The 13,120-nt window shown below is 36.1% G+C and overlaps 1 protein-coding gene across 8 annotated transcripts in view; it reads right to left on the bottom strand.

Moving 5' to 3' along the window:
• The window catches only part of SATB1 (SATB homeobox 1), a 123,072-nt gene that overhangs the window by 85,266 nt on the left and 24,686 nt on the right, over positions 1-13,120 (bottom strand). For all 8 annotated transcript variants that reach the window (XM_056800307.1, XM_056800305.1, XM_007505148.2 and 5 more), the window contains 4 exons: positions 11,276-11,511; positions 7,405-7,581; positions 6,509-6,635; positions 5,646-5,769 (listed from right to left, as the gene is read on the bottom strand). In XM_056800307.1, coding sequence (XP_056656285.1) covers positions 5,646-5,769; positions 6,509-6,635; positions 7,405-7,581; positions 11,276-11,486 — 639 coding nt within the window. In that variant the 5' untranslated portion in view covers positions 11,487-11,511. The remainder of the gene's footprint in view (positions 1-5,645; positions 5,770-6,508; positions 6,636-7,404; positions 7,582-11,275; positions 11,512-13,120) is intronic.

The raw sequence follows: 13,120 nt of genomic DNA on the forward strand, positions 1-13,120 counted from the left end.
GATATGATTTATGTTTCTTTCTCCATTTTAACAGACTACATCAGCTTATTAAATTCACAAGAATTTAGAGACTTGTTGAAAGTTGCCATCTTGGAGGCTATCTTACTAAAACAAAACTTGGTCCCCCCATTACTTTTATATAGAATCAGGAATCATCTTACTTTGTTTTAAATTCCTGTAAAAATATGGAGTAGTTGCATTTTTGAAGGAGAGAAAGTAAATAGTCTCAATGAAGGGAAAACTCAGAAAATAATGTCACCTAGTTTACACCTAGTAAAATGTAAAAATTTAAAGTATAACTAATTCTTGATATATCGGATAGCCTTTGTAAATGAAAACACACACACACACGCAACTGATAAATTAATTTGGAGAGAATTTTTTTCCCCAACAGGGAGAGAGCAAGGATCTATCTGGTGGGGGTCCTGAATACAAAGTAACCCAATCACTTAAATTTTGTGGTTAACTTGCCTAGCACAGTTACATTTGTACCACATGTTTGCAAATATAGTATCTAGGAGGGAAACATTATGAAACACTGTGATTTTTGCTTGTCTCTATGCAATTTTATAGCCTTGAAAAATTTGGCTTGGTTTTTAAGGGAGCAACTTTACTGACTGATAAAGGAAAAGTTATCATCACCTATCATCACAAATAGCATTTTAACACATCACTGTTTTACATATGTTATACATATTAACCATGTTTATATGTGTATGTTAGAGTTGAAATAGTATTTATTGTAATGTTCTTTTGTAAAATATGGCCATGAAAGTTGACATTTAAACTTTCTAAATTTAAAGTAAATTAAAGTTAATTTAATTTAATTCAGTGAAAACACCCAATAACTTAATGTTTCCATTTTATGTCAAAGGAACATAGGGATCTTTCTTTTAAAAAAGAAGTTTTGAAATTGACCAAATAAATTTTTTTTTATATTTTCAAAACTTTTACAATAGCTAACAATAGTGAACGTTGATCTGGCACTATGTGCCAGGCACAATGCTATGAGCATTATAATTATCTCATTTGATCCTCAAAACAACCCTGGGAGTAAGATGCTATTATCCCATTTTACAGGTGATGAAATTGAAGTAGGCTTATTGAAATTGAAGAGGTTAAGTGACTTATCCAAGATCATCACATGACTAGTAAGTATCTGCATACAGATCTGAACACAGTTCTCCCTGACTCCGGGCCCTGGCCTTGATCCACTGTACTATCATGCCTTCATAATATAGTGAATTCAAATGTATGGACTAGTAAAAGTTTACAAATCACTTGCACACCAACTGTGGGGAGAGGTGGGAGATGAATGCATAAATGATCATTCCTATATTAAAAATAAGGAAAGTGAGTGACCCTTAAAGTGACTCGGCCAGGATCACCCATTTAATAATGCCAGAGAGAAGGCTCAAGACGTCAGTCCTTTGACCCAAGACCTGTATACGCTTCTTTCTATTATACCAACCTCTCATGTCCTCTTTTACAGAAGCAAAATGGTGTCTTGTTCATTTCTCATGCTAGCTAGGGACACAGTTCTAAGTTTATATGTCCACAGCAATTTTGTGCTTGTCTAACAGTAAATCCCACATTATAAGAACCCTTTATCTAAGCTTCAATCAAAATCAAAACACTTCAGATGGTGCTTCACTGATCAATCACTTCCTTTTGGCAGACCTGCCATGGGAAGTACAGAAAGTATTTTGAATATTTCCCATTAGCAGGCTATTAAGCCAAATACTATGGCTAAACTTAATTTTTAAATAAATATGAATATGTACAAATTATTTTGGAGCATCTGAGATTTCATTGGTATGGGCGCTTTCTCCCCAGATGCAAATGGCACATCTGACTTTCATCCTGAGAAATTCTTGTCTATGTCCTTCTAAAAATCCTTCATAGTAGATAAAATAATAATAGGGATGATAGTAAGGATTCATATAACACTTTAAGGTTATCAAAGAACTTTATATTATCTCATTTGATCCTAATTACAACCCTGAAAGGGATATTATTATCCTCGTATATTTGAGGAAACTGAGGCAAAGGGAATAAATGACTTGTCCAGGGTAAAACAACTAATGACTGACAGAATTTGAACTCAGGTCTTTCAGACTCCAAGTCTAGCTTTTTATCCACTATATCATGATACTTCAACAAAAGCAAATCTATAATAATAGTTTTTAAATTTATGGCTTAGATTTGGAACCCAAAGAAGGAACTCAATGTAAAATTACTAATGGAGGAAATGGACATTTTTTAAAAGCTACTACAATAGCTTACCTATATTACAATTTAAAGAGGTGGCAATAGGGGGCAAAGAGTGGCAACTAATTTCTGCTCGCTGGAAAATCTGCCTACTATTCTTTAGGCTCATGGGAATTTTCCTGGTTGGCTCTTTGAAGGTAATCTGATGGGATGGATTCTAGCTTTTTAAAGCAGCAAAAAATAGCTTCATAGTGTTGTTGGTTTTTTTTTTTTCTAAACTCAGACAATGCTGAAATCTTTTCATCAGGAATATGAATTTAAGGAAAAATGTGATTTTTGAAGATGTGGTAATGGGGGGGGGGATCATAATAGCTTTTCTCATTTTTTTGAGGGAATATCATGGAAATGGGATTGACTTCTTCTGCTTGGCCCCAGGGGGCAGAACTAGGAACAATGAACACTGGTTTGACATTAGGCAAGTCAGTTACATTTTCTGGATCTCTGTTTGCTCATTTATTGTGCTGGGGGGGGGGGGGGATTGGATTTGATGACCACTAAATTCCTTCCAGGTCTTTATTCATGATCCTCACATCCCAAGTCAGGAAGAGGTTTCTTCCCCCCTCCCTAGAGATCTTCAAGTAAATGCTAGATGATCACTTATTGAGAATTCTGTGGAAGGGATTCTTATATAGGTACAGGTTGGATTAGATCATTTCTGCTGCTCTTTCCAGCTGAGATTTTGTGATTCATCCACTCCAAGGTCATACATGGATCACAGATGCCATATGACATTTTTTGATATTAGGTCCTTAGCAATATACTTTGTATATATACAATTTTGGCTGCAAATGTACTCAAATCACACACAGGTCTCAAACTAAGAAACAAATTTTCACTATTATGATCTTTTCAAACAATACAAAAGAATAGCTAGGGGCAAAAACCTTTGAAGATTTCGAATTCTTTTTCCTTGCCCAAAAGATAAGAAAGGAAGAAAGGGAAAGAATAGAGAAATGTCTGTTGGAAGAGTTCACAGTTAAAATGTTCTGGGCTACTGTTTTTCACAGTGAGTAAAACTGTCAAGAACATGGAGGGAATGAGAAAAATGAGATGCAGGAAAAATTAACAACTGAAAAAGATCTGAATGTAGAACTTAAACACTTAGAAAAATAATCACCCTTCCAAATTTGGAGGGCATCCATACACACTGTCCCCACATCTCATATGGCATATTTGAAAAGCCAACCAAATTTAATTCTAACTTGACTTTGAATTGCTGCCACTGATGATCTGTGTATAATTTTCTCAAAAGACAAAAGCAAACATGTAGCCCAAAGTTCTCAGTGATATGTAAATGAATGCCCTGGTTGCAATGCTGAAGGCCTCCAGAATTCCATCATCTTCAAATACAATCATTATAGGAGACCCCCAAAGACATTACCCCAGTAATGGACAATTACACAAGAATCAGCACAGTTCTACTTTTCATTATTTTTTTTTCTATTCTAATACTTGATTGTACTTCATTAATTTCCCAACATAATTTGTAATTACTAAATCCTAGCTCAGCGTGTTGTAGATGGAACACTTTGGTTTGCTTTTGAGATCACTGAAGACCTAGCTCAACATTCCCCATGCCAATATATGCATGGTGTTTCCATGCATTTCTCCAGAATACTGCAAAGGTAAGAGATCACAACCATTACCCAGCTAAAAGACTTACAAATTCTAGAAGTTTCCTTTAGCTTTTATATGTTCCTCAGCTTTGAAGCTAAAAATCCTTTCAAAACATTTTTTCATTTTCAAATTTCAGGAGTCAAATTCAAGGTGTCTCCTGGAATTGTTCACAAAATTGAGTTTCCGGTGCTAATGTGCCAAATACCCCGATTGGCCACCGACCAGGCTGGTGCTATTCAGTATTCACAAAATAACCACCTTCCTCCTCTAAAATTTGGGGTGGTGGTGGAAGAGACAGAGAATTTTGGTTAAATTGTAACTGAAAGCTAAGAAATATGGCTAAGAAATATGTGTCAAAATTTCAATTATGTGGTTTATAAAATACAGCATGTATGTACTTAACATGCAGCTACAGCACACATTAAGATAATATAGTAAGAGTCAAAAATTTGAGCATTCATTTGCAATTCATTCTGTCATGCTCTCTTTGTTGCTGGCAAAGCTGATGGGGCTAGGGTTGAACAAAAGCTAAATCATGCAAGGTTACTTCATAGGCACCTATTAGATAACTACACGATGGAAATAGAGAGTTATGATGATGATTATTAATAATTTCCAATCCTACAAATGATCATTTCAGTGATACAGAACTACATGCCAATTTAGTTTATTCAGACTTTTAAGAAATCTTTGCAAAATGCAGTTAAAAATCTTAAAAGCAAAATAATAAATTCTGGAAGAATCTAGTAAGTAGACGAAGACTTTAATATGTAATCTAGAACATTAAAAACAAGAATTCAGAATTAAGTTTCTCTCTGTTCTAGAAGCTGATGAAGTGATTTATGCTGCTAAAGGACCATTATGTTATGACATATATGCTTACTATATAGTCCTACAGCATGAACAGAATGATGCCCGCTATAGCAAGGTCTGAATGTACCCTGCAAAAAAAGGGAGTAAACTTCATCATCAAAAGCAATTCTCTTTCTTTTTATCCATCAAAGGCACTGAACTGCAATAGAGTTTCTGCTGGTAGTTTCAGTTACCCCCAACAAAATAGATGTTTAAAAATTAAAATAAAACAATAAATCTGAGTCTCCCCTCAAAGTTCCTGACCATTAGACATGATACCAGAGAGAAAAATGAGGTTGTATGCTTCTAGGAAACTTCAATCAATGCCAAAGAAATGAGTAAAAACCAATTTGTTTAATCTAAAGGAAAGTAACTACTTCAATCCTTAGCCATAAGTAGATAATATAAAGGTATCCTTTCTATTAGGTAATTCTGTTTTCTTACAGTTCTAAAAGTAAATAGCATTTTTTTCATTATTTGTATCTTCAATTTTGATCCTTATCTGACTGGTGAACATTTCTGGATGATCTTATTTTGTAAGCTACATTTAAAACTATCAAAAGTTAGAAATCTAAATGTAGTGATCCTCTGACAAGAATAAGAATCCCTTTATTTCTCTCTATGAAAATAAAAGGCCCAACTAAAATACTGGGAATCGGAGAAGGCAAGCTCATTGGAATGGTCTTCTCCTGAACTGAATTTTCATCATTTTCCTTTAAATTTCCCCAAGGGAAAATACCGTACAAGTAAAACGAATCAAGTGTATTTTTCAAAAGCACCAAGTGGTCAAACCCATTTGCATTTCTGACAGATTCCATCTTCGGATACCAGTTGCTTTAAAATATAGCCAATGGGGGCTGCCTCTATATTGTGTTTCATTATTGATCACATGCTAGGCTAAGTACCTGGGAAAGGGGACACTCCTTGGCCAATGAACTCTGGTTCATATCCTTCAGTAAGTCCTTCAGAGCATTTCTTACGGTTGTGTGAGACCATTGTTCAGGAGGCAAGTCTTCTAGTTTAGGGCAACTATTTGAGACATAGATTAGAAAGGGGATTATTACAAGATTGCATCCTGCTGCAGAACATTCCTTTAAGACAGACAGATTTCATTTTGCGTATCAAGCAGATGCATCTGGAGATTGCTCTCGGTCTCCTGATTGTTCCGATTAGTTAATTACTTTATACAACACATCTGCTGTATTGATGCATGAATTATACATCAGCTGCATGTGGCGACTATTTTTTCATGTTACTTCTACCTTTCTGCTCTGATGCGCTTGGTAAGACAATTTAAGGTGTAATGCTTTCTCATGACCGATCAGGAAAAGCATTAATATATTAACTATTTTCCGTTCCTCGCTGTTCACATGACTTCAAAAATAATAAGAATGTAATCATAGTGAAGAAGTCATTCTATCACAAAATGTACACAGATGGTACTGTTCATGATATGCAAAAATATTTTTCTCTTAAGTAAACTTTATGTAAAATGCCTTCTTGTAATGCATCATTTAATTGACTAAATGCAGCAGAGTTGCAATATGATACCTACAGAAACCAATCAATTAAAAGCTAGAAGAAGAAGGGGGGGAAAGTTCTCTTTAACAGTGTAAGTTGGAGAACAGTGGGGCAAGAGTAATTTGGCCTTAATCTTTCTAAAAATCATGCCAGATTTAATTTTGAAAAGTTGGGCAGCCATAAAAAGGACAGGGGAGACAGGGGGAGGGTTCCTTTCTCACCTCCTGCCTGCTGTCCTGGGACTCACCTGTGTAACTGGATTTTCAATGTGACTACATGATACACATCTTGCAGCATGTCTGCAACAGTAGCATCGGGGGCATCTGTCACATAGGACAGTGGAACTGGATTCCACTTTCCAACTTGGATTAGCCCTGTGCCAGACAGAGAAGAGATTGTACACTCATTAACTCTTTGGTCAAAAATTATAATGGGACATTCCCCCACCCTCACAATCCCCCCCCCGTTTCCCCACAATATTATGATTCCTACCTGGCTCATTTTATCCAAAAGGTAGTGAACTAATGAAGATAATTTCATTGTAGCTTTCCAGATTATAAAATAAATAGTACTAGGTAAAAAACAAAAAAACAAAAAACAACCACCCTCTGCTAATAAAAACCCATCAACAAAATTCATATATCAGGTCATATTTCCCCAACTTACAGAAAGTTTTAATACAACAGAACTGAACCCGTTTGAAATGACTTTACAATTTAGATAAGAATCCCTACTGCAATGGGAACCAGCACTGAAAAATCCTTTACAGCCCATAAAACCATCAGAAACAGAATAAAAGAAACAGAACTAGATATTCAGTCATAAATGCAAATTGACTCTCAACAGTCCATCTGCTCAAATATGCTCTACACTTCCTTGTGGATCCTCAGTGGAGCAGATTATTAAGGTCAATAAGCATACTAATGATTCAGTTGAAGCAATTTAAAAAAAAAAATCTACCTCAACATTCCACATGAGCAAAATGTGTGTTAACTAAACCAAAATGAATTAAGCCAATTTTTTAAAGTCACAGACTAACAAAAATAGATGCCACCTCAAACACACGTCTAAGAAGAGAGACAATGTTTCTTTCAAAAAGTAAACAAAACATTAGACTTTTTATTCTCCAGTTGCATTATTTACCTTTGGCTTGGGCAGCAGAGCTGTGAGAATATCCAAGAGACAGCAATGCCATTTCTATCAGTTGATTGAAAAGCATGTCCTTTCTCACCAACACAAACTCTGCATGCTCCTCCTTACAATCATATTCAATGGAATTTTCATAATGCTCCACCACACAGAAAACAGGTAGCATTGTTCCTATCAAAGAGGCCAAAAAAACAAAAACAAACACAAACCAACAATGTTCACCAACCTCTTAACTGTTGGGGGGGCAGGGAGGTGGGTGGATGGGGTATAAGGGAGTCATGAGGGTAAGTCCTTGGAGCAGGGAGAGGAAAAGGGGGACTAGATTGCCAAACAGCACTGAAGCAAACGTACATTCACACACACACACACACAAGCTTTCATCATTATCCAAAAATAATCAAATAGAAACCAAAGTATTTCCTAAGAAATTCGTTCTCTTCTATTTATAGAACTATATTTTCAAAATAGAAAGAATGTTCAATTACCTGTCTAGCAAAAGAATAATGTTGACTGGAGAGAAATAAGTTGGCTGCCTCTGTCCTGTCTGATTTGTTGTGACTGGTGAGCAGTCTGAGAACCCCAAACACATATGCAGATGTCTTGTGAATAAGACATTTTAATCCGTCGAGATCATTTTGTTAATATTCAACTATCTCATTTGGGCCAACACCATTAAACTGACCCTTTTGTTTCCTCTTGGTTCTAGTACCTGTCCTAATCTGACTAGATTGTTAAAGAAGAAGACAGTCATTTCAATTCCACTCAAGATAGTGTCTTATGACTATATCCTGAATGTGCTAAGGCATCATACTTGTAGAGTTGAGCTATTTAGCCTTTAATGTTATATAGCTTACATCATCTGCTAAAATATATTCAATGCACATAACATGAGAATGTTTTGTCAGATATTCTTTTTTTGGTCTAAGAAAAGGAAAAAAAAAAGAAAAATGAACCTTTCCAAGACTAATCTTAAGATCTGGGTATTTAGGTAAGAGTTGAGATTTTTTCTTCTCCACATTCACTTTGTTCAGCGTTATTATTATTAATTGCAGTGGCCAAGAGAACAGAAAAATCAAAATATTTATTGTTAGAAGAGCAAGTATTAAAAAAAAAAAAGAAACCCCTTTGTAGTTGGTATACTGGGTGAGCACCTTATCATTAAATTTTTACTGGTTAAAAGAAAAGGGTTAAAAAAAGCAGATGCACAAGAACTGTCTTGTGGCAAGCTGCCAGAAGGGTAGCATCTTTAGCATAAATGATGACAAGGGTTACTTTAACAGGGCACCCAGGATCTCCAATTAGTCCGACAATGTTAATGCCTCCATAAGTAGTGCCCTCTGCACTCACAGAAGCCTTCTCACTTGCGAAGGTGTCGAACATGTACTGTGGCTAAAATGATGATTTATTATTGCTAACAGAGATAGCCCTTCTGATTCTCCACTGTTAGGTTTCAGCATAACAAAAAGTGACCAAAAAGGGACATTTTCAACATGTAGATTGCTCGCTGAAGCTGCAGTGATCTGACACAAGACATCTGTACCTCTGACAAACCAAGCCCTTTAGCTCTGCTTAGGAAAGCTCACAAACTCACTTCGGTGAGTTTGTGCCCAACAGGCTCAGCATGAAGAGCCAGCTGAAAAGCCTGCCAGTGTTCATGTAGTTCATTCAGCTGTTTTATGAGAGTGAGGTTGGTCAGGAAGAAAGAGGACTTGAGGAGATCGTGGCAAAACTGGGGATTTCTTCAGTGGTGAAATTATCCTCTGGAGTATTTTCCAAAACAAACAAAACCCCTGCTCCTCTTTCTAAGGTAGGGCTTTCTACACTTACCTGCCACCTGCAGAAACAACAAATCCTGCCCAAAAGATGAAAAGATCAATCTTTCTGGCATCTTCATTACTGATTAATTAAGGGAGAAACTGTATTTCTAAGTGCTTCCCAAATCACCCAAAGGCTTTGGGCAGGAAGTGAAAATACTCTCCTTCGCTTTCCCCTCCCCCTCTGGTCCCCCGACTTCAAACAGTTAGCTTAATATAACAAAAGCACATGCATTGATTTTTCATTTCATGTAATGATACAAAAGTGTGCTACTGGGTGCTGCTCCTTACATCTGGGCAATGTTTACAGGCTGCGTCGCTATTCAAATATACTGCATGTCTTTAGACCCAGAAATAGGAACATACTGACCAGATTTAGATGTATGCGGGAGATACTAAAGGTAGATATGGAAAGTGTGACAGGAGGATCATCTGACTGCAAAGCAAGCCGCTCAATCTCTGCGTGAACTGTCACTGCTGCTCTCCTATTTACGTGGAAAAGGCTACAGAAGCAGAGCAGCCAGCCCGGCCTGACCTGCCTGATTACTCTGGCTAGTACTTGGCGAGTCCTCAAGTGCAGCAACTTTATAACCTTCTAGTATTCAAGAGGAGGGCACTGGTCAGTGTTCAATGCTAAAAATACATCATGACTTAAACCTGCAGGCAGGGGTACAGCTTTTGCTGAAGGTTTACGAGTCTGTGTAAACAGCACGTCTGCCATAAGGAGCAATGGAGTCTGTAGAATCCTTGCCTAAAACTGTCCTGGCATTAAAGTTTGCTGTGCAAATATCACATAATACCCGAGACAGCTGAAATCTCCTATTTAGGAATTTATGGAACTTATATGTTTGCAGGCGTCAGAAAGTCTTTTTTATAGAGCCCCAGTGCTTCACAGTACAATATTAATGCACTCTCTTTGAAAAGCCATAATAAATTATATTTTTAATGCTCTTACCCTGGCTTTCTTAAGATGCATACATTCTTGGCAAACAATCAATAAATAGGGTAATCATGAGCAGAGGCCAAAGAATTTGCTGAAGTGCTGTTTTTCCATTTTTAATAGATAAAGATCTAACAATACGGACTGCTGTGTCTGTTCATTTCGGGATCAATATATTCTTTGTTTTCGCCAAACCAAGGAAAAAATAAATGATTGTATGATAAATGTTATGCATCAAACACAATGAAATTCCACTGCCTTCTAACTTTATCTACTTAATATTCTTGGTTGCTAAAAGGTTGCATTTTTATACTCTGCTTAGCAAATGCAAGAACAATCTGGATTATAAACATATAGCAATTTACAGAGAAACAAAGACCATTCTAAGACATGCTGAATTATATACAGTATATACATGATTATCTTACATGAATAATCTTGTTGAATATGGTCAAAGTTTTAAGACCCTGGTAGCAATTTAAATGAAATTATTTCTATGTATACTCACAAAATAGGGTCCCAGTAAGCTGGTCTAACTTTGTACATCCTTCATGAAAGTGCCCGATCAGAACAAATTTGGAAATTTTAGAAAATACAAGCCTCTGTTCCTCTATTTTAAATAATAAATCTACTTCTAAGAGATTACTCTCAGGGAAAAATGATATCAAAATAATGCGAAACTCATGAAAGGTAAGAGAAGTTATTTGTAAAATTACCTCCAAAGAGTTCTTAGGTGCCTTTCCAATAATTAGCCCCATTAAAAAGCTCTGCTGATACTCTAACAATAGGAAGTTCTAGGTTCCTTATCTCTGCTCAGTGCTACTTTGGGATGCCATCCACCAGCATCACATGAGTTGCTGATCTTTGGAAGACTCAGGCAGCTAGCTCAAGTCAAAAGACTCTCAATACTCAGGAGAGGAAGGGTAGAGGAAGATGCTCCACCCAAACATGAAGTTCACATTGCCCAAATGTGACTTACAGCTGGGCCAAGGAATGCAACTCTTTTCACAAGAGAAACAAAATCAAAAAAAGGAACCAAAGTATGGCCTCTCTCCTAAGTAGTCTTGAGTAGTATTCCAAGTTTCCCATTATGCATTTTTAAGATATTTACCTTTTCTAATGTTAGTTTTCATCAGATGTCCAGAGTGTTTTAAAGGCACTCCTTGCATTTTAGCTCCTGTACTTCCAAGTCTTCCTCTTCCTAATGGGCTCCCATTCTGCTCCAAGCGGGCAATTTTGGCTGGTGGACCCTTCGGATCGCTTACATTGTTAGACATTTCTGAATGTTCTTTCCCCTGAGTTGTCTCGTTCAAATGATCCATACTCAGTCCCGCCTCTAAAAATCACCTGCCATGTTAAAAAAAAAAAAAGTTGTACACATGTGTAAGCATATATGCACATAAAGATTTTGAAGAATTCGTCTCTCTAATTTGTGTCCTGAAATGTACACTCATCTGATCCCAATATTCGCCATTAACATTGGAAAAATAATTCATCAAAATGGCTATTTTTTTGTCCCTAACCTGCTCAAACACACCTGGGCAAAGGTGTCCTGTTTTCTACTTACAGAACTATGTTAAATACATGGAGCAAACGTATCTGGAACAACCAGAGCTACAAAATGACTAAGGTACGGTATAAACAATGATTTTCATATTCTTCATAGTGTTTAAAAATTAAAAGTTCATTAATGAGTTGAATATTAAAACTTTAGTCAAGGGTGCAATAGACTTGCATTATGAAATACACACACACACACACACACACACACACACACAGTCTATCTCCTGAGAAATTTGGCAAGTTCACCAAGACTTTCTATTTTCCCCCTTTACTTTTCAGGTTAACACAAGAGAAGAGTTTTTCTTTTACTGAGACTCCTGTTAACATATCAAAAATGCAACCTAGCCTGTGTCTAAGATGTGACTGAACCCATTTATGCACATGAACATGCATCTCTAACAGAGAAAAGTAAAATATTAAAAATCTAGACATTCTTCTGATTTCTGAACTTATATGTTTAATGAAAATTGAGTAGCCTATTGATGATTAAAAAGTACTAATTATGAAGCAGAATATTTTGAAAAATATTTTTCATTAATTCTCTAATCTTAAATATAGAGCACAATTTTTAAAATTGCAACAATATTGACAACATGAAATCTCTAATGTTTGAATGCTAAAATATATTGATTTAAAATAATAGCTACCATTTATAGAGCGCTTTAAGATTTGCAAAGCATTTGACATAGGTTATCAACTTTGCTGCCCAATAAGGGCAATTTTAAAAATCAATTTTAAGAAAATCAACAGATAATAGTTAAAGAAATAGTTTATAACAGTCATTTTTAGCAATTCTGGTACATCTTTAGACTAGAGGTATCATCTCCTTAGTGGGCAAGGCAGTGTGTGACCATTACGCCAATTCCATATGCAAGAGAGTCTAAACTCTGGTCACCAAGAACAGGTGAAAAGAATTATTTTTTGAACTACTGTAGTGGCTACAATGACTGTGAGTACAATTTTAGAAAAAAAAATGAAGTGAATTTGATAAGGGGTATGTTCTTCTAACTACCTGGCAATTCAAAGCAGGCTCTGCATTTTTAAAATCACGTCAAAGTTATTTGGGTCTGGATTTGCCCAGAGATATTATGCTTTACAATATAATTTGTTGTAAACAATTTTTTTTTTCCTGCTTCAAAATAAACTAAGTTGTCCTAGATAGTCAAGGTGGTGGCAGGGGGAGAGGAAAATGTTAATCTGGAGGTTTACAAGCAACCTTAAGAATGTCAATTGAATGACTGTAAAGTTTGTGAAATAATGGTTATTTATCCTTGTACTCTAGGGTAGCATGCTGAGAACTAAAGGTTTAGCGTTGATTGTGGTCCCATCTGTTTTTGGTTATGAGTCTCATTAACAATAAATGTGCCTATTTTAACCACTTTTTATCAAGATT

This window comes from Monodelphis domestica, chromosome 5, assembly GCF_027887165.1.
Source record: "Monodelphis domestica isolate mMonDom1 chromosome 5, mMonDom1.pri, whole genome shotgun sequence".
Classification (NCBI taxonomy): Eukaryota; Metazoa; Chordata; class Mammalia; order Didelphimorphia; family Didelphidae; genus Monodelphis; species Monodelphis domestica.